General features: G+C 41.4%; 1 protein-coding gene across 2 annotated transcripts in view; it reads right to left on the reverse strand.

Annotated features, from left to right (window-relative positions):
* The window catches only part of spata20 (spermatogenesis associated 20), a 55125-nt gene that overhangs the window by 12363 nt on the left and 16286 nt on the right, over window positions 1–26476 (reverse strand). The window contains exons 13-15 of one of the 2 annotated variants that reach the window (XM_038735998.1): window positions 21274–21482; window positions 12352–12551; window positions 10560–10640 (exon numbers count right to left, since the gene is read on the reverse strand). In XM_038735998.1, the coding sequence (XP_038591926.1) occupies window positions 10560–10640; window positions 12352–12551; window positions 21274–21482 (490 nt within the window). Of the gene's footprint in view, window positions 1–10559; window positions 10641–12351; window positions 12552–21273; window positions 21483–26476 lie in introns of those variants that run through there. The other variant, XM_038735999.1, reaches the window with a different exon arrangement.

The following is a 26476-nucleotide window of genomic DNA, read 5'->3' on the forward strand; positions in this document are numbered from 1 at the left end:
ACTGTACATGTTTTCATCAAGAAAATGTCATATTTTAAAAGTTACAAAAAAAGCTGTGACATATTTAATTTCTTGCCACAGACCATGACTCCTGTTTCAGGCGGTCAAAGTTTTTACAGGCAGGGTCACGCTGCTGAAAGGCAGATGAACAGTAATGACCCCTGAGAACCACTAGCGGCTGTCTGTATGTGTGAGATTAAAGACTGCTTGACTCCATAAGAGGTGTTTCATTAGCTCGCAGTCACACAGCAGGTCCGAATGGGAAATAGGATAAAAAATTCAGCTTTCTTTCCAACCCATCGTGGGAAATTGTGAACTAAAGCAGCTCAGGACAACATTGAGTCTTACATCAGGTGAGAAAGGATCACTGGCTGGAACATTTGGGCTGTTACATCATACTGTGGAGTCATCTGTGCACTAGCCCACATCTCATTTCATGCTACAGTAATACGTATCTACACAGACATATGTGGCCTCTTAAAGACAGCACAACGATCCACTGAGTAAACGATGCTTCATTTACAGTGGGAGGAAAAAACAACTGAGAAGGATAAGAAGAAGAGAGAGAAAGAGTTTCAGAAGAAAAAGACCATTTGGTACATGTAGAGAAACAGAGATGTGCCAGGAAAGAAATGTACTCCAGTATCACAGACCATATAATGTGTTTTCAGGGATTGTTTATGTTTAGAGTAGTTGTAGTTTGCATGAAAATATTATAAATCTATCTTACTATATATATTGACTTATATTTGTTGACACAGGCATACATGCAATAATGACTTCTGTCAACTGCAGCTCAGCTTCTACACCGTTTTCAATACACAATCTACTCCCAGCGCATTTAATCCAGTCACCCACATGCATATTTTACATAAAAAGTGACTTAAATTACTTTATGATCAAAATAGTCAATTTCCAATTAATTTTTGTCAATTGACTTCGACTAATCGTTTCAGCTGTGCTTGCATAAACAGTTTGGTAGTTTAATTTATAACAAAGCATCATATTTGTTTGTGAGTGTAAAAATCTTAATATGAAAAGATACTAGTAAATAAAGATAAATGTAAAGGAATACAATCTATAATATTTCCCTCCCTTGAGATGTAGTGGAGTAAAATTAGAGTGGCATGAAAAGAAAACACCTCAAATTTGTATTTGTACTTGTAGTAGTTAACTGTCCGCTACTGTATGCAGGAAAATTTTATCCAGACAACCAAGATTTATGTTTTTGTAGTTCATCCAGTTCACTGAATTAATGTTAAGTGGCTAAAGCTGACTAAATTTGTTGGCAACAGGCGTCATCATTGCCAGCAGTATCGTCTCTATAGCCTCTTTTAAAAATGTAATAAATATATAAAACTGCCACTCTTGTGATTTAAAAATCCTTTCAAATTGATTTTTTTTCAACCTGTGCACACTGTAGTACTTTATCAGTCAAGGACTGGCTGCCAACACTCTGGGATCAACTACATGTTATCTATTTTTTCTTAGGAGGTTTTGTTTGGTGCTTATGTTTACGTAAAAATACATTTTAATGGGGATATAAGAAACAAGAGTTGTTTTAGGTTCTTTGTAATCGGACAATCAGTGTAACCTGAAGTTGAAGTATTGTTAAACTTATCACTTTGATCTTAAATTACTAATTTAACTGATTAACTGATGATCAGGAAAGTTCCACCAACATCTTCTACAGCACGGTAGAATGAAGAGACAGATCCAGATAATAGCTCTGCCTCCACAGCAGCAGCATCAGCAGAGCCGTTACTGGCTTCAATGAAGAGGCAGGTGATGGAGCACATTAAAACAAGATGTAGAAACTGTTATTTTGAAGTAGTTAGGCTGTGCTCACTGAACTGCACAGTATCTGTATATAGTTCAGAGAAAGATTGATGCAGGACGTCCTTCGACAGACAGTTCTCCAGTATGTGTAAATGCAAATTGAGTCTTGGCATTGTCAATGAACAAACAGCTCAGAACTGCTTTCCTTAACTTTGACTGCCAATAAGATTTTGGCTTAGCGTAGAGTGTTTCCACTACTTATGGCCACACAAACGGTTTAGTTCTAATAGTTTTGAAACTGTTCATGAAGGTTTGAGACCAGTCTGATGTTTAAAACGTGGTTTTATAATGTTTTAAAGGTGTTAAAACAGTCCTTAATTTCCCTTACGTTTTCCTATCTATACCTTAATTAGGCAACTTATGCATGGAGCAACAGATTATGAAACGCAACATAAAAGTCATATTTTGAAATAAATCACGAAATTGGGTAATGTACGCACTAACTGTTCTATGTTCTTGCCTATTAAAAGTGTTAATGTTAACTGAAAATTCTCCATCATTGGCACATATTTTTATTGATGACACAAAAAAACCTGAAGGCCGTCTGCCATTTTGACAGATTAAGGGAGATCTACTGTGACATTAAGTAATTCACATGCAACACTGTCAATAACCCCATTTAGACCACCGGTAGTAGACCCCTCCTGTCCAGTTAGTGGCGAGTATACACATTTATGCAGATGGGTTCATTAAAAAGCCCAATAATAGAATTGTGGTTGATAAACTAGGAGAAAAAGAGGGACTGATGCAGTGGAAGGTGAAGGACAAGCACGTAATACCGATAATGTTATTCAGCCAGTGGCAGCAAGGTTGGGCTGGACGATATGGCCAAAATTGTTATCACAATAAAAAGTTTCATATCTTTCAATATCGATAATTATCACGATAAGTAGTAGAGTTTAAAGGCTGGTGAAACTTGATGCCAAACAGTGGATCACTTCACAAATCTGAGGTAGAACATTCAAAACAATTATGATAAAATCTTTGTCAACAAGTACGCATGAATACAATTAAGTAAAAGCTTTTTTCAGTCCTTTTCCTCAACAAAATAAACATCGGAATAAAAAATAAAGTGTTAATTTGTGTATGATTTAAGTGAATAAAATAAAACATTCATTGAATATTTATTGAACATTTCCTATATTGTTATTGAAAAAAATTATATCACGATAATTATTGTTATTGTTTTATTGTCCAGCCATACAGCAAGGAGGCAAAAACCATTCATCTGCTTCGTGTGGTGACAGGAAAAGTGTCTCTGTTCATCTTTTCTCTAACTGCCCTTATAAATGCATAATAATGAATAATAATAATAATAATAATAATAATAATAAAAAGGCTATGTCTCATAATGACAAAACAATTTAAATGACGTAAATGTGTAATAAACGACTATGACCCTGATTTTGATGACCTTCAAAATGACCTACAACTCTGATTGTAAGACAAAAGTGCATTCAAATGGCAGTATTTTTGTAAATCCACATCCATCATTAACTCGACATCTACCAGAGCCCCCTTTTGTCTGCAGCCTTAAGAAAACCCTCATTCACAAATAAAACAATGGTTAAACTAAACTTGGACAAGCGTGTTAACTCCCACTACATCCCTGATTATATCAGAGGAAAACATTCACAGCTTACAAAGATAAAGAGAGAGCGACAGAGTGAGGAAAACGTGGGCATCTGGAACTCTGTGCGTGTTTGTGTATAAATGCATGTGCACAGGCGTCTTATCTCTTCAGCACGGGTTTTATTTACCAAGCTGAGATATGGATAAGCATGGAGCGTCAAGCCCGGCAGACGCACCGACAAGATACAATCCCAAGGAGAGGATTATATCTCCAACACTACCACTAACACTAAAGCTGTCCACTCTGTGCTGGATCCTGAGAGTATGCGCACCCCCCACCCCGTATTTTTATGGATGTACTGGCACATGGTGGAATTACTAGATGGAAGGATGAGGAAAGAAAATCACTCAGTGGAGAGAAATGTAAAACTGCAGATTAACAAGTCAAGGAAGAATGGAGTGAGATTAATATGAGTCAATGAGTTAAATTGAATTTCAAAGTATGATGGTGTGCAAACTAAGAGAGAAAAGGCAGGAGAAAGAAGATGAGTGGCTACCTGAATGCATTACAATCTGCCTGGGAACCACTTTCCTGTGACGGGAACCATCTGGGACCTTTCCCACAGCTGTCAACCTGGGTTCTGCTCTCTGACTGGCTAACGGGCTTAGCAGGTCACAGCGAACAGGATAATCAATTCTGAGGACACAATACTACGTATGTACGGACAAATACACACACAGGCCTTTGATGAGAGAACAGAGGGATTGTGACTGAGGGGAAAAAAACAGTAGAGGAGTAACGAGGCAGCAGACTGAAGTAAGGGAGGTCAAAGGTCACTGAGGAGGACTGTGAAACTGCCTAGCTGTAATCCTCCTCTGCACTGTGTTGTTACCAGTCAACCTCTGACTAGGTTCCTCCATCTCCACCCGTTTCCTTCCATCCCTCCATCTGCTTGCCTTCCCCATCACCCTTCTAAGTCTTCCCCATGTCTCTGAGGTCTTGTTAGTGATTCGCAGTTGTCTCCCTCCAGAGATGCTTTCAGAAGTCCCCCTCTCTCCCCTTGCGGGCCATGCTCCTCCCTTCCTTCTCCTCTCCTGCCTATCCTCTATTCCGCTCTGTACTGCTCTTTTTCTCCTCTCTGGGGAATCTGATCAGGAAAGATGTAAAAGGCAGCGGAGGAAGGAGGAATAAATAGGAAATGTGGCCACTTACAGTTACCACCGCCCGAGAATTCCTCCATCTCGTTGATTAAATCCTACAAAATCCCTGTAACACCGACTGCTCTTTCTGCCCCTAAGCATCTTTAACTAAGATCAGCATCTTGCGGCCCCTTCTTAACACTTGCCACAGACACCTTCCCCCGTTTCCACATCCACTCGATTTCCTTAGTTAAGTGCACTCCAGAGAGCGCCAGCAGAACCTGCCTGCTCTCTGCGACTAATCGTGTAACACAACGACGGAGACTTGCCTCTTGCACAGTCGAGACTGATTATTAAGCAGCACTGACGAGAGGCCTCCAGGCTATCAACAGCAGAAATTCACAATTGGAATTGTAGCCCTCGCAAAACATTATTCAGCTCATAAAAGACCACACACGTAAATCTTGCACCAACAGGAATTTATACTTCGAACCGCTGTCAACGCTTCTGCCAAGAGGCTTTGTTGCTTTATAACTTCAACATACTTGACAACGCAGAAAAACATGTTCTATTAATGCAAATCATTATGCTTAATGCTGGATGGTTTCCACTGAGTGTTATTGTGTTCCATACAGTGCCAGTAGAGAAAAAGAGAAAACCAGAGAGCAATCTTGAACACCGGTTCTTTACATGTCTAAATGTCTTCTGTAAAGCTAAAAGTCAGCACATTTACCTTGCAGACATGCATTCATTTCAAACTAATCTAATCTACTATTTTCTGACTATAGTCCAGTTTGGTGTTCTTGCTGTTACCAACTGAGTGTGGGAAAGGGAAAAGGATGACTGAGAAAGTCCCTCAAAGAATAATTGCTAGAAAGGCTGCACCTCTAGTTACGTTTCCTCCTCTCACAATTTCAGAGCCTCTTCACTCTCAACGAACCTCGAGCCTAACTCTAATCAAGCCATATTTCCGTGTAATAGAAAAATTAACCACAATTTACTGCAGCAATTACAATCGGGAGCGATGTTTCAGTATGGCTGTTAGGGTCGTAATTGATTCCAACAAGGAAAACGTGCGGCAGAAGCTCAGAGTGCTGGGGTGAACTGAGAAGCACAGTCTTGTGGTGAATATAAATGGTAAATAAATTTAATGAAGTGAAGATCTACGAGTGTGTGTGTGTATGTGTGTTTAGATTAGCAAGAGTTGTGCTCTGAGCACCTCATTCAGCACAATTAGAGCACGCCGGCCTCGGACCAGGAAAACAGGCGAGGAATAATTGGACTTAAATTAGACATGTTCTCTGCCCGTAGCTACCTAATGTAACGTGGAGCACAAGCCCATCACGCTCTTCCCTCTGCCTCCTCCGTTTGTCTCATCTAACATCCCTCCATCTCTTCCCACCCACAGTACTTACGTAATTCACCCTCTTGACTCCATCATACACTTTATCCTTTATTGTTCTCATACCGATTCAGTCGCATTGCTTTTCATCCAGTTAATCATCTATTATCTAATTGTTTGTTTGTTTTCTGCTGCTCTACGGGTATGCATGTGTGTATATGCACCAGAGAATGTGTTCATGTGTTCTGTTGCTATTTGGGTACATGTGTGTGGACATATTGTATCAAAAAAGTGTGTGCCTGCTAGTGTGTGTGTGTGTGTGTGTGTGTGTCTCACAGCTGTTGCAGGCAGTGGTGCTACTCCTCTGGGAGTGTTGTGTCTCGTCCCCAAGAGTGAGAGTGTGTGTGTGTTTGTGTGTTAAGTGTTGTGCTGGATCATCACATCTTAGTCCAGCCAAGATAGTTGCTACTGCCGCTAATGGCCAGCTGTTCTCACAACATCTGGACACACACACACACACGCACACTCCTAGGTCTCATTTATTCTTTCCCATCTGACTCCAGGCTCCATCTCACTCTGAGGTTCAATGAAGCTCATTAGAACAAAATCTGGATCTGTCGTGTCACCCTGACAGACCTGTCCAGATGTGTCTTTTTCTGGCTTACACAAACACACACACACACACACCCACACACAGTGTGAGTGTTGTTTCCTCTTTACATTCAGTGTCTAAGAAAACACAAGTGAAGTCTGCTTTTTCTGGGCATTTTCACACAACCCATTCTGATTTTCTTTTTTAATCTGTGCCTCTGTCCAAGTAATAAAAAGAAACGCTGTTCCCCTCTTGACTCTTCTTGTTATAGTACTCTCATTAAGTGTGTCATCTCGTTCTCATTTAGCATCTTATGGGTCCCAGAAGTAAAGACTGGTGTCGTTCTCTGGTCACCATCATGTCTTATCTCATCCTCCACTGCATGAGGCCTTTAAAACTACATTCCTCCCTTGTGCTCAGCCCTGACGTTACTGCACTCATTAGCAGACAAAGGCCCTAACCCTCACTCTCGCTGAAGCCTTATTAATTTGAATTTGATGAATAAAACACCTAAGACAGAAGAAGACTTACACAAACGTAAGGCCTTTGACCCGCAAATACTTGCCTCTACAAGGTAATCGCAGGGCTCAGAAGGCTACAAATACCCAAAAATTCTTACTATTGCTAAAAAAAACAATAAATAACAATAAATGGATATTAGTTAAGAGAAATAATAGTCACATATTTTTTTTGTGTGTGATTACAACATGTTCAAAACCAAATAAAACATATTTGCATTCCACATCTAAAATCTAAACCTGCTTTGATATTCTGAAACCCCCCCATAATCATGTCACTGGTCCTGGCTGGGGGTGATAACGTACATCCACCTTAATAATAGATCCACCCTGATAAAGGCTCTATCTGGCTCGTTCTTGGTGTCTGTCTCTCTGCAGGGATCTGGAATGGCCTGATGCTACTGCAACTCATCTATATTTCAATAGGGCCCTAATGAATGTGTGTGTGTGTGTGTGGGAGAGAGAGAGAGAGAAATGGAGGGTGTCAATCACAGTTTTAATTTACTGATCTAATTTCGGCCATGGGCTGGTCAAATAAACACAACTCAGTGCTTCATTTAGCAATTCTGCACAAAAGGTGACAAGATAAGCAAAACATAAAACACTGATGAATCTAGTTTACACTGGATTGAGCTCTCATCCTCATCCCTCACTTCGCCTAGAATCAATTACACTGGGCACAGTTTGCTTTTTTGCTGCCAAATAGAAATTGTGTCAAGAAACTGTTATAGTTACTGACTGGTGTATGCACGTTTTTGGGTCATTTTATAATCTGTAGCTTGTTTTTTTAGCTTAAGTTAGTTTTTTTGGACAATGGGCATTTGTTTCTTCTATATTTAAATTACATTGCATGTTTTCTTATCGTGCAAATATACCTTTCTCAATGCATTTTCATTTGTTATTATTATTTGTAACATTTCTTGTTGAAAGCTATTTTTCAGAACATTTTTAACAAATGCTTTCAAAAAGTGGTGGGGACAAAATCTGCCATTTCAAAAAGTGGTGGGGACATGTCCCCAACATTCCCAGTGTAAATGACACTTGTGCCGACACGTTTTTAGCCTACATTACACCCAGGTTGCTTGGCTAACATTATTGGTTAAGAACAGTAGGTCAAAGTTATAAAATTAGCAAGATGTACTGTATCTGACAGGACAGTTTATATTGTATGCTAGAACTTTTATGTCTTACATCAGGCTTGCTTTCTTCCTTGAGAAGCAGTTCTCATCAGTTGTGTGACTTTAAACATAAAAAATATTTTATTTGATAATTTTCGGATTATTTAGAGCTCATCATAGCACACAGACAGCACTGGTGGAAATTACAAATGCCCTTCTAGCTGCATCAGACAAAGGACTTATCTCAGTACTTGTCTTGTTAGATCTTGGTGCTGCATTCAACACCACTGACCATCATTACCTATTCCAGAGACTGGGACATTTAATTGCCATTAAAGAAACCGCTCTACACTGGAAAGCATTGTGATCAAGCTGGAAAGAAACCAAGAAGTTAGCTAAACTTCAAGCATGCCTTAAGGACATAAATACCTGGATGACCTGCAATTTTCTGATGTTGAACTCAGACAAACTGGTTGTTGTACATGGCCCCAAACACCTCAGAAAAAAGTTATCTAAAGATATGGTTACTCTAGATGGCATTACCCTGGCATACAGCACCACCATAAGGAGTCTCGGTAAGGTAGTCTCGATAATTGCAATTCCTCATTGTCAGGGTGCCTTAATAAGCCCCTTAAGACTCCCCAGGTGATCCAGGATGCTGCGGCACATGTACTGACAAGAACTGTGAAAGAGAGATCATACATTTTCCTTTATAAGCTTCTCTGTACTTTTCCCTTTTTTAATATTATGATGTGGCTTTAGCCAGTGGGGCGCATGGGAACCCTACTTCTGCAAGAGGGCCTACATTCCTGTGGATGCTCAGATGCTTCTACATCTGCAACAGGAAGCTGCAAATGTTATGTGTGATATAATATTCTGTGGTGGACAGTGCTATCTTCAATGCTGCTGTGCTGGGGACGGAGCGTGAGAGTGAAGCTCAACAAGCAAATTAGGAATGCCAGCTCAGTTAGGAGAGGAGGAGTTGAGCTGGACTCTCTGAAGGTTGTTTTGTTAAGTATGCCGAGCGTATGTACTGAGACACAGAGAGCTGGCACGCCTGCTTTGCAGGAACCTTTACTGGGAACATATGTGTCAGTCCGTGTGTCACCCTGAAACTTTAGTTCCCTTTACAGAACAAAGGTGATGATGGAGAGGAAGATGCAGTGTGGACATCAGTGACCTGGGAAGATGCTGACGTCCAACTGGAGTGTAACTGGACTTACAATTACATTCTCTGTAACTTCTGGCAAAATGCAATACACGCTGTTAACTTTTCCACACCTTATAGCAATATGCACGCATTCTTTCATACTTTTTACTTTTAACTCTTATGTTTAGTACTTGTGTGGTATGTATGTTTTTATCTGTATCTATAAATATCTGTCATCTATCTTTCAATGTATCTCAAATAACATTTCAACATTCAGAGAAATCCACTAGTTGCCCTTTTTGCTATGAGACAGATGAGAAGAACGATATCACTCTAATGTCAGTATGGTAAATGTGAAGTTGTAACCAGCAGGTGGTTAGCTTAACTTAGCATAGAGATTGGAAACAGGGGGAAACGGCCTGTCTGGCTAGCCATTAACGGCTCTGCCCAAAGGTTAAAAACTCTAAAGCTCACTTGTTTGTTAATTCTGTTCAAAAAAAGACATGCTGTGGTTTTACAGGAGCTTAACTTAAAGGACTATATGTCTTGGCCTGGGAATCGTGCTTCCAGTCTCTGTGCTAAGATAAGCTGATCACCTGCTGGCACTATCCTCATACTTAGTGGACAGACATGACAGCGGCTATGGATCTTATATTTTAACTCTCTAAATAGGCCAATTTCCCATAATGTTGATTGTTATTACTTTTAACTACAAGCGCTTATTGAGAATCAAAGACTTCTCTTAAAGGTTTAAGGATGAAACATCTGAGAAATGTGGCCATAGGAAACATAAATATGACAGCCTCGGTTAACCACACTGGATTTCAGTCTGACTCAGACTGACAGCTGTCCAACTCATAACAAACAGCCTGTGTCAGGGCTGGCAGGAAGCCTCACACACTCAAACACACTTCAATTTCAGAGTTAAGATTTAGACCCACTAGGCATCTAGATGTTAGGAAAGGGCTTTAAGGTCAGCTAAAGCCAGGAAAGAGATAGCTGGGTGGAGGAGAGGAGCTCAGGCTGACCTTTAAAGAACCACACTTAAATCAGCCAACACCCCAGGCACTGATGAGGTTGGTCCCACTCTGAAGCCATGTGAGTCTGTGTTTTTGTGTGCACGTCTTTCAAAGGTTACTGTGAATCTGCTGCCCCCGTAGAGGTACTGATATTGCTGTAAATCAATGCATGTCTGCGCGCTGCAACTTGATCATTGCTTTTCAGTGTTGCTTTAGGGACTGATGACATGTACGCACGTTTGTGAAGATGATGACTCACAAACACTTACCTTATGTGGTAGGAAGAGGGAGTTGACTGTTGCTAGAAGACCTGTGGTGTCTGGGGCATCCCTCTGGCCACAGATCACGATCTACAAAAATACACGTGGAGAATGGTGTGTGTGTGTGTGGGGGGGGGGGGACAGAACAACGACAAGATGAAAGATTATGAATAAGTAAAATAAGAGACAAAAGAGGACAGACAGAGGAGGGGAGTGGGGGAGGAAGTAATAGAGATCAGTACTGTGTACACAGTAACAAGGGAGGCAGGTGTTTTCTCTGGGACTGCCTCACCTCGCCTCGTCCCTGAGCTCGTTATCCTCGCCCTATAGCCTCGAATCCACCTCTGCAAATGACCGACACAACTATCCCCCTCCCCTCCCTGTTTCTACTCCCATTATTTCTTTCTCTGTGCCTTTGATTGAACAGCCTTCATGTCAAAGGTTTTCTTAGGGTGACCGGGAAACTTCGAGGTAACTCCTGCTTTGATTTGCTAGTATGCTACTTTGAGGCTAAATGAGGGTGTTCATACTTCAAAACCGATTATATTACTGAGGCTGAACAACTTAAATAGCCCATGAAATGCACAAAGGCTGTTAGAAAAGAGGGGGAAAAGAGCTTCACAGTCAGTGTGTCCAGGGATTAAGTGGATATTAAAGGAGACCTCTTATGCTTTTCCATATTTTATGACTTATCTACAATGTTACAACATTGGATGTTCACGTTAAACATGGCCAAAGCTTCAAATAACGAGGTTAAAGTATTTAAAAGAAATTCCTGTGAGCAAAAACCTCAGATTCCCTCCTGTTCTGAACGCTCTGTTTTGCACTGCTTTTTCTACCAACAGCTCCGTTTTACGACATACAGAGCCAGATGGAGCCATATACAATGGGGAGAACAAGTATTTGATACACTGCTGATTTTGCAGGTTTTCCTACTTACAAAGCATGTAATTTTTATCATAGGTACACTTAAACTGTGAGAGACGGAATCTAAAACAAAAATCCAGAAAATGTATGATTTTTAAATAATTCTTCATTTGTTAGATCTGCTCTGAATTGTATAGGAAGACTGAAAATAGCAGTAAAAATACCATACACTTGGAGGATACGCTTCATGAGGATTTGTGTTCTCTTCCTGCTTGTAATATTTAATCCTTATAGATCAGAGGAATTATTTGGTTGATTATAAATATTTCCTTATCAACACTGAAAATGTTGTAGTTGCAGCAATGACATAAGAATCAGAAATTTTTATCTACACATTTACTTACTGAAAATGTCTAATGGTCTTACTGTTAAAGAAACATAGTCCTCTGTAGCACTGTGGGCAGCTGTAGCAGTCTAGCTTACTTACACTGATGAATTCTATCTTCAGTGCATGGTAATGGTGATAATAGCGGTGAGTCAGCAGAGCCAATATAGGGATGTTCATTGTTTTACCAGCCGCTTGCTCAGCTTTTGTTAAGTTGCTGCGTATTGTTTGGTTCCGTTCTTGTTGCTAATTGAAATGTCTATTGTGTTCGCACAATTTGTCAGGCATGCCGGCAAAGCCGGGTAAACACCCACTCCCAAAGCTGAGCTGGCCTTGAAGGTTCACCAAGCCAGGGAATAGGAATAAAGGTTGCTCGGTTGTCCCAGTCATTTGTACCACTGGTTAAAACCTTTTGTTTGATCCCCGTGTACCTCAGAGCAGAATCTTCAAATTTGTTAAGAAAGATAAAAAGTGAATAAGTAGACAAATACAAACTAGCATGCAACCGCTGTGTGAGCGTATGTGTGTGCATGTGGATGTAAGAATAACCTGTTTAAGTGTGTAGTGCTGTGCCATCAGAGCCCGGGTCATTTCAGGCAGTGCTATGGGGACCCTGGTGAGACGGTCAGAGAAGGCTGCCAGCAGCTGTTGGGACCTCTGGAGCCACTCCTGTCTCCCAGTGTAGTGGGAAAGACGCAGGAGATTGGACGCAGACACTGAATTAGCGCTGGGCTCAGCTCCGTCCTGATCTGACAGACACACACACACACAAAGACACAAAACACTTTTTAGAAGGCTTTGACAGTTTACAGCCTTTAGGATGGCAATATTGTGTGCTTCAAACAATAGTGAATGTAGCAGGTTTCACAATGTTGATGCATGCAGATATTATCTTAATCATTACACTGTTTAACCCATTTGCCTTTGGGCTATATCTGCTTTATGCCAGAGAAAACACATATGAACTCAACTCAATATACAGAATGTTTGTGGCCTTTCTTCTCCAGCCCTTTTCAGCTCTGTACCGATACAGAACACCCACACAGAAAGCAACTGCACACTATTGTTCCACTTTATATCAATGAAATGGACAGATTCTTACACCTTCACAAAGAGGCAAAACATTTAAAAAAGCAACTTTGTCTACAGAGTCAAAAAGAATGTATGTGTTAAATAGGATGGATGTACAACATATATTATGCCTCGTCTGCGTCATGATACATAAATATGGTAAATAAAACATATGGTAAACATCACAACATAGACTTTCTGTTGTCAAGCTAACAGAAAAGATTAAGCCATTAAGACTCTATACTTTCCCAAAACTTCCCTCCAGTGCAACCATCCCAGAGTCTCAAAGCGTGGTGTGATGTGATGGGACTAACAGATGACCTCATGACTGAGCCCTGTTAAGTGATTGGTCCTTATCTCTTATCAACATCCAGTGAGAGCCTTGAGGTGAGCTTCTCATAACCCATGACCTCGCTATGTCTGTTTCTCAGCAATGCTCTGGTGTCTGTGAATGTGTGTGTGTGTAACAAGAAAGAGTTTTGAGTTGGTAGCTGACACAAACCACTTTTAAGTCAAAAACTAAAAATAGCAAAGACACACATACAAACCACTACTACACACTGTATAATCATTTTATATTTTGTATGACAAGCTTGAATGTACAATCACAGATAGATGCACGTGAACGCCTACGCGTGACTGAACTGCAGAAATAATTAGATTTTACCCTGCAATATGTTTCAGCTCTCCCTGAGGAAACTTCAGCACACACACACATACAGTAAATACACACATAGGTGGAGGAAGCGAGTCTCTCCGCTTTATACACTTCTCTCTTCTTAAAGAGCCCCAAGGAAAGAGGTCACATACATACACAACCGTGACAAAACAGACTCAGGAAAATCACACAAAGCAATGACAGAATAGCCCAGAAACACACACACACACACACACACACACACACACACACACACACACACACACACACACACACACACACACACACACACACACACACACCCTTTTTAGTTTCATGATAAGGAAATTATAGGATTTTGAAATAAAATTGTTATAATGAAATAAAATACCCAATAAAATTTAGTTTTTATGAAAATGAATGATGAATAACATTTCATAAAAATTGTTTTAATATAAATAGTTTAAAGAAATTATAATTAATTTAATTGTTTCCCATTGTGTCTACAGCTTGTATAATAGTGTAAATTTGCTGTCCCCTCAAAATAACACAGCACACAGCCAGCAACAAAAGTGAGGACACCTCTAAGTGAAAATGTCAAAATTGGGCCCCATTAGCCATTTTCCCTCCCCGGTGTCTGACTCGTTAGTGTTACAAGGTCTCAGGTGTAATGGGGAGCAGGTGTGTTAAATTTGGTGTTATCGCTCTCACACTCCCTCATACTGGTTACTGGAAGTTCAACATGGCACCTCATGGCAAAGACCTGAGGATCTGAAAAAAAGAATTGTTGCTCTACATAAAGATGGCCTAGGCTATAACTTTTTTGGGTATTATTGTCTTTACACTTGTTAAAGCACTTTGTAACTTGTTTTTGAAAAGTGCTCTACAAATAAAGATTATTATTATTATTATTATTATTATTATAATAAGAAGATTGCCAAGAAACTGAGCCATACAGCGGTTCAACAGGACAGGTTCCACTCAGAACAGGCCTCGCCATGGTCGACCAAATTTGAGTGTACATGCTCAGTGTCATATCCAGAGGTTTTCTTTGGGAAATAGAGGTATGAGTGCCGCCAGCATTACTGCAGAGGTTGAAGGGGTGGGGGGTCAGCCTGTCAGTGCTCAGACCATACGCCCCACACTGCGTCAAAATGGTCCTAGAAGGAAGCCTCTTCTAAAGATGATGCACAAGAAAGCCCGCAAACAGTTTGCTGAAGACAAGCAGACTAAGGACATGGATTACTGGAACCATGTCCGGTGGTCTGATGAGACCAAGATAAACTTGATTCAGATCGTGTCAAACGTGTGTGGCGGCAACCAGGTGAGGAGTAAAAAAGACAAGTGCGTCTTGCCTACAGTCAAGCATGGTGGTGGGAGTGTCCTGGTCTGGGGCTGCATGAGTGCTGCCGGCACTGGGGAGCTACAGCTCATTGAGGGAACCATGAATGCCAAAATGTACTGTGACATACTGAAGCAGAGCATGATCCCCTCCCTTCAGAGACTGGGCCGCAGGCCAGTATTCCAACATGATAACGACCCCAAACACACCTCCAAGACGACCACTGCCTGGCTAAAGAAGCTGAGGGTAAAGGTGATGGACTGGCCAAGCATGTCTCAAGACCTAAACTCTATTGAGCATCTGTGGAGCATCCTCAAACAGAAGGTGGAGGAGCGCACGGCCTCTAACATCCACCAGCTCTATGATGTCATCATGGAGGAGTGGAAGAGGACTCCAGTGGCAACCTGTGAAGCTCTGGTGAACTCCATGCCCAAGAGGGTTAAGGCAGTGCTGGAAAATAATGGTGGCCACACAAAATATTGACACTTTGGGCCCCATTTGGACATTTTCACTTAGGGGTGTACTCACTTTTGTTGCCAGCAGTTTAGACATTAATGGCTGTGTGATGTGTTATTTTGAGGGGACAGCAAATTTACACTGTTATACAAGCTGTACACTCACTACTTTACATTGCAGCAAAGTGTCATTTCTTCAGTGTTGTCACATGAAAAGATATAACCAATTTTTTACAAAAATGTGAGGGGTGTACTCATTTTTGTGAGATACTGTATAACCTTTTTTAAAATTTTTATTATTTTATTTGTTTACCACTTACACTTTGACTTTTGTCAAGTGGGAATACATATGAAGATCCCAGCCAAAAGAGGCAAACATGATTTTAAACACAGATGATTGATCTGATAATATCATTTTAAACTTACTCCTTAAAAAACAAAACACACACACAGGAGACTGGCAGGTCTGTAAAATGGAGAGTGGCAGTGTGGTGGGGTAATCCGTCTTGCGGTGACAGGCCACGCTTCTGGGACAGGCGTCCACACTGCAGCGGCTGTAGCGTCACTAATGGCACAGTCAATCCTCTCAGATGAAAAACCTCTCGCACGTCAGCTCCGATAAACACACACAGATGCAGGTGTGACGGCGCGCAGGGACAGGCACTCCCGCGTGCACAAGCTCACATGCGACCATCGTCTCTGATCTGTCAACCGTTCTCAACAAGAATCACTATTGGCTTTTTCCCTGTTACCCCGCCCATCAACCTCTGGAGATCAACTGCACACTGAATAAATGAATCACATTACACAAACCAGAATAAAAAATAAAAAAGATCCTGTAATGGTAAGAAAAGAGACACTGTATGAGACTAGCCTACTGAAAGCACATAATGTATTATGAGAAAATATTACTCTAGTAGAGATGACAAGAGAATAAGAATATAAATACAAGTGGGAAAAGCAAGCCATTAAACTAAATGGTTGCTGTCAGAACGAGTAGCTCAAGAGCAAAAACAAAAAGAAACAGGCGACGAGTAGATCCACACTTCTGGTCTGACAGATCAAAGGTAAATGTCTGAATGTCTACAAGGTGTCAGCTTCTCAGTTGAAGGAGGGGACTGGCTGCCTGTTTTGACTGTAAAATGTCCGCCTAAAAAAAAGCATTAAAAAAGCCTCAACAGCATTAATCAGGCTCTACAGCGATGTTAGCTGCTCTGTGCGGCAGTACTGAGCTAAATGCATCATGTACCATACACAGCACGAGTAGATAAAGACCCACCCAGGTAGATAAAATCCAAATTCTAATTTCTTTTCCCCAAACAAGACGCAGAATTGTCTGGCTGTACACATTTTGTGCCTCCTACAGACTTGTTGCTGTCCTTTATCTTCAAACTTGTGTTTTGCCCCACCTTGCACAGCTATCCAAGGTGATCCACCAACAGACGTCAATTATCTGAGAGCAGATAAAAGCAGGTATTTCCCAGGTGCATTTTTTAGGATAATTCTGTCATAAATACCATGTGATCCCCGGATGGCTGTTTTTTGCAGCCTCAGGAGGAGATGTGGACCAGATTCCTTAGAGATGTAAATGGATGCAAAATTAACCAGAACTTTTAAGGAATTCCTTTGTTTGCTGACAAATGTATTTGTGTCCATCGCTGTATGTCCTCCTACATCATCAGCCTGGAACGCAATCTTGAGAGCAGAATCTCCACATTCTTGGGGCCTACAAGTCCTTGCGCAACAGACACCTACTTTGGATGACGCAGCCAACATTGCTCACCTGTAGACCCTCAACAGGAAATTCCTCCATAGACAGGATACCACAGTTGTCCAAGGATGGATGTCATTCAAGCAACATGTTATTCCGGGAGCATTCAAGGTTATACTGTGGTATAACCTATAGGATATAATGTTATAATCCTATAAAAATAAGTTTGATAATACTTAGCTAACTGTACTGTAGCAAAATAAAAAATGATTCAGTTTGTAAAGCAGGATGCCATGCTAATATTGGCATCATTACCTCATATTTTATGATTCTGTATTTTGTTTTCTACTCTTTTCTGTCCTGGTAGGGCAAAAAAAACAAACAAAGCAGAGATCTTGCCACATTTGGCCAGTGAATTCAAGGAGTGGGCAGACATCTTCCCTGTTTGAGGCTGATCTGTCTGCAGCCCTACTCATCCCCATCTCCAGCGTGAACCGTGAGCGGCACCTCTCAGCAATGAGCAGGGTAAGTGGGTTTTCAACCATGCAAGAGAGCACAATGCGTGAATTTTCTGCTGTCTTTCAAAATGGTTATGCAAATTTGTTCCTATTTCAGGTCAAAACTGACCTAGCTAAGTTTGTGTTTTCATCTGTTGAAAGATTTTGAAATGTATTTTATTATGTAAATAGTTATTTATTTTGACATGTCCATCAAAATGCTAAGTTAAAGTCTGTGTTTTGTTTGTTAATATATTGAAAAAATTATTTTCATATCACATGCCGCGCCACTTACCATCACAATTATATTCTCAACCTGTGGGAAACACTGACATGCTAATGTCAACATGCTAACGTGTTGACGTTTAACAGGTATAATGTTTACCTTAGTTTAGTGTGTTAGCATGCTTACATTTGCTAATTAGCGCTAAACACAAACTATAGCTGAGGCTGATGGGAAAGATTTTAGTTTTAGCTGGAGGAAAGGTTAAGGAATCACTGACGTTTTTACAATTCATCCTGAGGAGAACATGAATGTCAGGTACCAAATTGAATGTCAATCCAGTCAATCCAACAGCTGTTGAGACATTTAACTAGATTTAAACGGATTTCAGTCTGGACCAAAGAAGTGGAAAACAGTCCAATAGATATTGCCATCGACTGAGCCGTACTGTTGATGTGGCTAGAAATTATACTTGGGTAACAATCCAGTGTTTTTGTTAATGATTACAAAGGACCCATGTGGCTTTTTTAAACTTTTGTATAAATAATTTAGAAAGCCTCTACAAAATTGAACATCCATGATTTTGCTGGAAAACAATGCGTATGGCATTTTACATGAAATCTGGAACTGAAAACATGTTCTACATCCAGTTGTCTGTTTAGTTATTATATTTTATGCCAATGTTACCCTAACCCTGCTAGGGGTGAATGTGTCGTAGTGTGAATTGAACGTGGGTCTTCCACACCAAAGGCGTGTGTCCTATCCACTTAACCACTGTCCCATCACCACCCCATCTGAGCTGAAAGTCGAGGTGTCAGAGCCACAAAGAAGGAAAACGCGCTGAGTAATACAAGAAATAAAAAAAGATTCAGGAGGAAGTTAAGATGTACGTGAGATAAGAAGAGGCAGAGGCAGAAAGTGGATTTCATATTCCCACTATACATTGGCTGTTTGAATATGTCAAAGGCAGATGGACTAAGAGACAGAATGGAGACAGATTTCACAGGTCTGGTGATCAAAGTAGCTGAAGAATCAGGGCATCAGTCTTTGAGTGCTTTCATGGCAGAGAAGTTCAGCTTGAGTGAGTGACGGTTGCACTTCACTGAAGGTAGACAGGGGAGGTGAATATTCCTCTGCTCTTGTCTTTTATCATCTACCTACCTATCTATCCATCCATCCATTCTTGCCTACCTCCTCTCCTGTGGTTAAAGTGTACCAATGGAGTGAAACTGGCAGCGATATTACAGCAAGAGCTTCCGTCTTGTTAAGCTCTCATCAATCGATAAGGTGAAAGAAGTATATAGACAGAAGAGAAAAGAGATGGGTGAATGGATGAGTGGTTACACCCATCAATTAACATTTTTTTTTGTGCAAATAAATCACAGCCATCCATTCATGCTTCTTTTGTTCCTACCAATCACCTGGATCAAACTGTGGCATTGTGTTGGTATTAACAATCTGTCTCAGGGCTCAAGCCCTGTGTTTATTCATCAGCCTGAGCTATCCATCCTTGAACTTGTCCAAGCCACAGAGGTATACTGCAGTAGCACTATTAATCCTTCACCTGTCCATCAATCGTTCCCTGCATCTCTTAACCATTAGAGCCAGCAGCAGCAGCAACATCAAAACCTTATTTATTTTCTACAGCTGGATGGTAATGTCGGTCTGTCACACTTTGGTCCAGACAGAAATATCTTAAGTGTTGGATGTATTTTGTACTGACATTCTTGATCCACACAGGATGGTCCTCTGACTTTTCCTCGTAGAGGTCCCTAAATCTACCATCATCATTAGGTCCATATCTTAATGTATCCGAATCCTTAGATAGCTAATGACATCCCCATCATCCTCTGCTGTCCTTTCTGTTTAGAGCTAATTAGCAAATATCAGCATGCTCACATGCTAAAGTGAGACGTGAACATGGCAAACATTATACTTGCTAAATATATGCATTTTAGCTTTGCTATTGTGCGCATGTTAACATGGTGACTCAAAGCACCGTTGTGTACAGTACAGCCTCAGAGAGTCACTTGCGTGGATGTAGAGTCTTTGTCTTGTTGACATATTGATTATGACTTTTCATATGATCGTGATGTGTGATTTAATCATCACCAACTGGCAACTCCTATTAAAACCTTAATTAACACCACGACAAAACGCCAATAATGTAAGACTTCCTGCCAAATTTAATAACACAAGAATACCAATATCATGTGAAATTTGTGCAGGATTACAGTAACAGAAAAAATTATTTTGTATGAATATGTAACATTTGTTGAAGTAAAGACTGATAGAATCCAACCACACTTCCCTTAAACTCCAGGCACTCACATCTTTCAAGGTGGTGCCAGTGTTTCCCACAGGATTTTGTTGACTATGGTAGGTGGACATCAATCCTCTCGGAGGGTCCAGGGGTGTGCCTCCCCCGGAAGACAAATTTGTACATATTAAAGTTAAGTGCATTAATTTGGTGCACATTTTAAAAGCAAATTAAGAGGCTAGATCTATGAAGAACTTTGCACTTCCACGAACAAGTTTGTACCCTAGTAAAGAATTTGATCCTATACTAGATAGAAATGGTGATAAAACAGCAAAAAAGTCAACTGACTTATTTAATGTTTTTCCAGCAACCACAAATCAAACAATTATTTGTAAGTTATTTCCATTTTATTTTACTTTTAATGGACACAACAACATGTTTTATACTTTCTGTGAATATAATCCAATTAATCTTATTTCCATACTGTATATGTTGTGGTGACTTTGTCACATGTGCATCTTCACACTACATTCACGCAATTTGATAAATTATATTGTGTGATGTATATCGTACAATCAAAACTTAATAGCCTCTCTTTAGGTAAGACTCTCATACTGTAACACTTGTTACAAAGTGAGAAAATGACAGAATAAAGTTGCTAACCCGCCTGTCAGCTCGCTCTGCTCCTTTTACCTGCATTTCCCATAAAGTCTCTAATACGTGTGGACTCCAAATTTAGTGCCTAGCATGATCTCGTTCTCACAAACGAGAGACAGTGGAAACATGCAGTTCAAACACTTACTTAACGTTCCCGTAATTACCTCAAAAGAAAAGTGGTTGTCTCAAGTCGGATGCCAAAAGTGTGTGAGCGCATGAGTTTAAAGCAGCGGCGCAAAACACAAAGTCTTTAATGTAAATTTTCGGTTCATTTTGAAACTATGGCTGAACAAAATAGACTGTGGCGGGCTGCCATGGTCTCATTAATTAATGGGGAACACTGGTGGTGCTGCATACATTCTAAGTTTGACCTGTAACTTATAAAGGGGATTGAAGAATGATGATATAAAACTATGTAAAAATGATGGCTAACTCTGTCAGGTATGCATCAGGCCTCATCATGACGTCAGTGTCCGTCACACAAAGGGCTGAGTGCCAAAATTTAATGCTGTTATGGTGCAGGCAAGCAAGAAAAAATTGCAGTCTCACACAAGGCCAGCTTTAGTCGTTGACATCATTAGTGTGACATCTACTCATATCAATGCATCTATCCCTCACCCTCTTTGAGTTGCAGCAGTACAGTGCTGTCACTGGGATCGCTGCAGAAGTAGCCTCCACCCTGGTCATCCAAGAACAGCTCGTCCTGCCTGAGCTGCAGCTCCTCGGCCCACTGCAACCACTCGGTCTGCAGCGTGGCCTCGTACAGGTCCAGCAAGCCACAGATGATGAAGGCATAGTCATCCAGGAAGCCAGAGATAGGCGGAGATCTGGAGAATACAGCGGGAGAAAGGAAATGAAAATCACAGAAGTGGGAGAAGAGCGAGAATGAGGACAGTTTTCATTAAGAATTTTTGACAGATCTGTGCGAGAAGTGTTGAGATGGCTTACTGATGGTGAACTAGTTCAGCTTCTTCTTGTTTTCCCCCTCACCTTTTACATTCCAAATGCTTGTTTATAATACCTGAAGAAGATCAAGCTATGGTTTCTACAGTTTCGACAGTATAGAAACTCAGAAGAACTGGCTGAAAGATAAGACTATCAAAAGCCTGCAGGAATTTCTGACAACACGGGGCTACATCAACATACACATAGTGGGCTGAGTACAATCAGACACAGCATCACAGACATGTATATGTGCACCAACATCTGTGTACACACAGTCTTTGAAGTTTCAAGTGAAGCGGTGCAGTAATTAGACAAATCTGACTGCAGTTAGACCTGCCTCTCGCATCATTGTGCCACCTCTCCCTTCACCTGTCTCTCCCTCTGTCCTCTTTCTCCTAATTCCCACAATGGCACCCCATCTGGGTGAGTGCAGGGGGACGGACGATGACACGAAGCCAGATAGTGCTGCGTCAGACAAGGCTGGTGGCGGGTGGCTGGTGAGGTCAAGAGGCTGAAAACAGGAGGCGGCGAGTTTGGAGAAGATGAAGTGCACGAGGACTTTGAGAGGTCATGGGGAGGTAAGGAGCCATATCTGGGCCTTCCCAGACAAACAGACAAGGGTTGACTCATAAAGTGAAAGGGGACTCTTGCAGTGGACAGGACAAGGTTAATTTAATGGCAATCCAAAGTGGGGGAATGTCTTTTGTATTTGAAAATATGACACGTTTTAAACAAGCTAAGACTTAGGAAAAGAGAAAGTGTCTGTAGCTATTTTGACCTGACCATAGCGCAGGATAAACAGACAGGGGATCATAAGCTCCACTGATAGATCAATAGAGAAGGAAGGTTGCAACTGTGAGGAACTCTTTACCAGAGGTGGAAAGTGAACCAGAACTGCATTTGACAAACCAATCAAGTTAGACTTCATCCTCAAAGTCTTTTCATTTGTAAAACTGAAACAACCTGCTTGAAATAACGTCACATAAACATAAATGGTAGCATCGCATTTAAGGCTTGTCCTCCTTCTGCCTCAACCGGTTCAAGGGTTACCATCCAGCATACATACATCCAATGCCTTCTCTCTGCTGTTCAACTTCACCAAAAAGGAGGAGAAAGTCAACTCAGTGGAACATAGAAACCCGACCGACAACTAGTGTTTTGGCGGTGTAATTGCAGAGCAATGCTGACACCAAAGAACAAGTATAAATGCATACAATGGCCATAGCCCATACCGTCGACTACGGCGTAGACTCGACACAGAAGTGTAAATTGGCCTTAAGGGGCTCCTTACTGTCCATCTTCTGGTTGGAAAGCAGAAAATACCTTGTGGCCCCAAGTGGTTGCCACAATGTGCAACAATCAGCCTGTTTCACACTCAAAAACAAACCACGACTAGCCAAGGTGCGACTTATACATTTTTAGAAGTGTTAATAAAAGGGAACAACTAAAAAGGATGGGGACTTACTGGTTGGTTTGGCAAATGCAAGACTGGTTAACTTCTCCACTTCTGATAAAGAGCAGCTGTTTCTCTAAGCTTCTCTATGGGAGGTATCAGTCTCCCAAGCAGTAAATGAGACGGTCCAAAACTGAGCTAAGGGATCACCTGTGGGGAACGTTAATGCATGCACCAACATTTAATTGCAATCCATCCCATAGTTGTTGAAACTGTTCACTCAAAACTATAAATGTCAACCTGGTGGTGGTAGCAGAGGAAATGTCAGATGGTTCCAGTAACAATGTTTAAGATGATTGTTATTTATGGTGACAAAAGATGTCATCTTAAAGAAAAAAATTGGATTTATTACAACATGGCTCTTATTTTCATTATACAATTTGTACAATAACTAAATTCTAATTGTTACCAAAGTAACTGCTGATCTGACATTACAACACATCGCTACAGTCAGTCTATCAGATGGGGCAAGGAACAGGTTACAAATAAGCTGTAAACTTTATTAAGGTCAGTTTCAGAGGTTGTGAGCTTTTTTTTTTACAAGATCGAAACGTTGCTACTCTTGGTACTCTACTTATTGTAAAACAACTTTGGTAATTTGTACCTGTACTTCCCTTCATCTCACACAGCGTCACCTGGCTGATGTGACTCCATCCACAGGGATGCCAATTTAAGACAAATCCTCAAGAGGGCCTCGCTGACACATAAACACAAAAATGTAAAAGCCTTTCAGTAATACTCAACAGCCTGTTCACTCACACCTTCAACAGTGTGTGTTAAATGAGTCATTTCCCTGAGAGCAAAGATAAAACACCTTGTCATTCTCCCGTATCATAGCACTCAGAGACAGTTTTATAATAATAGCTTCATAATGATTCTCATCACTCACACACTAGTTACTTCAATTCCCCCTGAATAAGCCGTAGAGGGAAAAACCTCTGGGGCGATATGGGTCACGTAAACACATGACTCCCATCATTTTTACAACAGCAGCGACCTTTATGTTAGAGAATATGGTTGCTCGTGCTACAGAATGAACTGGTAAACTATTATGCTGTGCCATTATATATAAAATAACACACAAACTGTAGTTTCTTATGACTCAGTCCAACATGCAACCTCGTGGTGCTGTGAATATTAAATAGTGCACCAGGTCTGTATTAATCCGTGGATAAAAAAGTTGCCTAACAAATGCACTTTTAGTCTTCCTTGAGTATCATTCGCCGAGCACTAGAACACGTGTTTGATGTATTTTTGGTCTGGAGCACCTCATCATGATTTGGGCGAGATCCCTTAGTTCTAATTGAGGGAAATGCCTTTCCTGTAACATGGCAATGTCCTCACCGAGGTGTTTCCTCGCCAACAAAATCTCATGAACCCTCCTACGGACAGTCTGTGCTCTCATGTTTCAGCCTTCTCTTCATGTAGAGCAAGGGGGCGCTCCTCCTGAAGTCCACGATCATCTCCATACTTTTGAGCATGATAAGCTTCAGGTTGTTCTGACTGCACCAGAGAGCCAGCTGACCTCCCCATCTGTAGGCAGACTCATCATCATCCCGGATCAGGGACGATGACCGTTGTGTTGTCAGCGAAGATTTTTTGTTTGACTGTTTTTGTTTGGAGTTTGACAGATGGGTCTTCTGAGGTGCAGTCGTTGGTGTAGAGGGAGAAGAGCAAGGGGGAGAGCATATGTCCCTAGAGAGTCGAGGTGTTGCAGGATGTAATGTAGTCCCAAGTTCACTGCATCATCCACTGACCTGTTAGCCCTGTAGGCAAACTTAAGGGGGGTCTAGCAAGGCGCCTGTAATGTCCTTCAGGTGGGCCAACATCAGTCTTTCAAAGGACTTCATGACAACAGATGTCAGGGCGACAGGCATTTAATGCGTTTGATGCATGAGGGAACTTAACACAGCTCCAGCGATCTGTTGAAGATCTGTGTGAAGATGGGGGCCAGCTGGTCTGCACAGATTTTCAGGCAGGATGGAGACACACTGTCTGGGCCAGGAGCCTTCCTGATCTTGTGCCTCTAGAAGAGCTGGCACATATCCTCTTCACAGATCATGAGTGCAGGTGAGGGGTCGGAGAGGGGGGGTGAGAGCGTGGCAGTGGGGGAAGGTGAATGTTTGAAGTTGGAGTTGGAATGGGGGAGAGGTATGACTGTGGGCTTCTCAAACCAACAGCAGAAACCATTCAGCTTGTCAGCCAGTTGTTGAGTACCAGCAGTGTTGGGGGATGGTCTCCTGTTGTTAGTGAGTATCCGCAGGCCTTTCCACACTGACGCAGGGTCGCTGGCTGTGAAGCTGTTTTCTAGCTTTTCAGCGTAGCTCCTCTTAGCTGCTTTGATCTCTTTAGTCAGCGTGTTCCTGGCCTGGTCATACAGGTCTCTGTCCCCACATCTGAAGACCTCCTCTTCGGTCTGACGAAGCTGCCTGAGTTTCGCTGTGAACCAGGGTGTTTGGTTGTTGTATGTGCGGAAGGTTTTAGTCGGCACACACACATGTCCTCACAAAAGCTGATGTAGGATGTCACTGTCAATTAGTTCGTCCAGGTCAGTGGCTGCAGCCTCAAAAACACTCCAGTCAGTGCAGTCAAAGCAGGCCTGTAACTCCAGCTTTGACTCATTGGTCCATCTTTTCACACTCTTTACAACAGGTTTATCAGATTTAAATTTCTGCCTGTATGTTGGGATAAGATGAACCAGACAGTGATCAGAGAGTCCTAAGGCTGCACGGGGAACAAAGAGATAGGCGTCCTTTAATGTAGTGTAGCAGTGGTCCAGTGTGTTAGTGTCCTTGGTGGGACACTTCATATGCTGTCTGTACTTTGGAAGTTCATGGCTCAGGTTTGCTCTGTAAGTCCCCGAGAACAATGAGCAGGGAGTCTGGATGTCTTTTCTCCACGATAGTTATCTGGGCGGCCAGATGTAGTAACGCCTCACTAACACAGGCCTGAGGTGGAATGTAGACCAGAGCAAACGAGGAAAACTCCTGCGGTGAATAAAAAGGTTTACTGTTCAAGAATAAGGTCTCTAAGTGAGGGCTGCATGATTTCTTCAATACTGTGACATCTATGCACCAACCTTTGTTTATCAGGGCTCTACAGTGTGACCATTTTGCTCGCATATGCCCCTAAAAATGGATAAGTGCGAACCGGAGAAATGATCTACGAGCACAATGTGCGAGTAACTACCGAAACTACAACCAACGCAACGCTGACTTGGGCAGCTTGTTACATAAACAAAGACAGAGATGCGAAGTCAGCAGCTGGAGCGGTGAGACAGAAGAAAGTAGGGAGAAAATAAGGAGGTTGTGGGTTTTGCTAGCTGGATATTCAGTTATATCAGGTGTGGCCTTTTGTTGAAAAATGTTCAACCTTTCATAGAATTGATGAATTTCACTTTTCATCAACTGACCAATCACAGCC

This window comes from Micropterus salmoides, unplaced genomic scaffold (assembly GCF_014851395.1).
Source record: "Micropterus salmoides isolate LMB-PRFRI ecotype aquatic unplaced genomic scaffold, ASM1485139v1 Ms_hic_scaffold_21, whole genome shotgun sequence".
Lineage (NCBI taxonomy): Eukaryota > Metazoa > Chordata > Actinopteri > Centrarchiformes > Centrarchidae > Micropterus > Micropterus salmoides.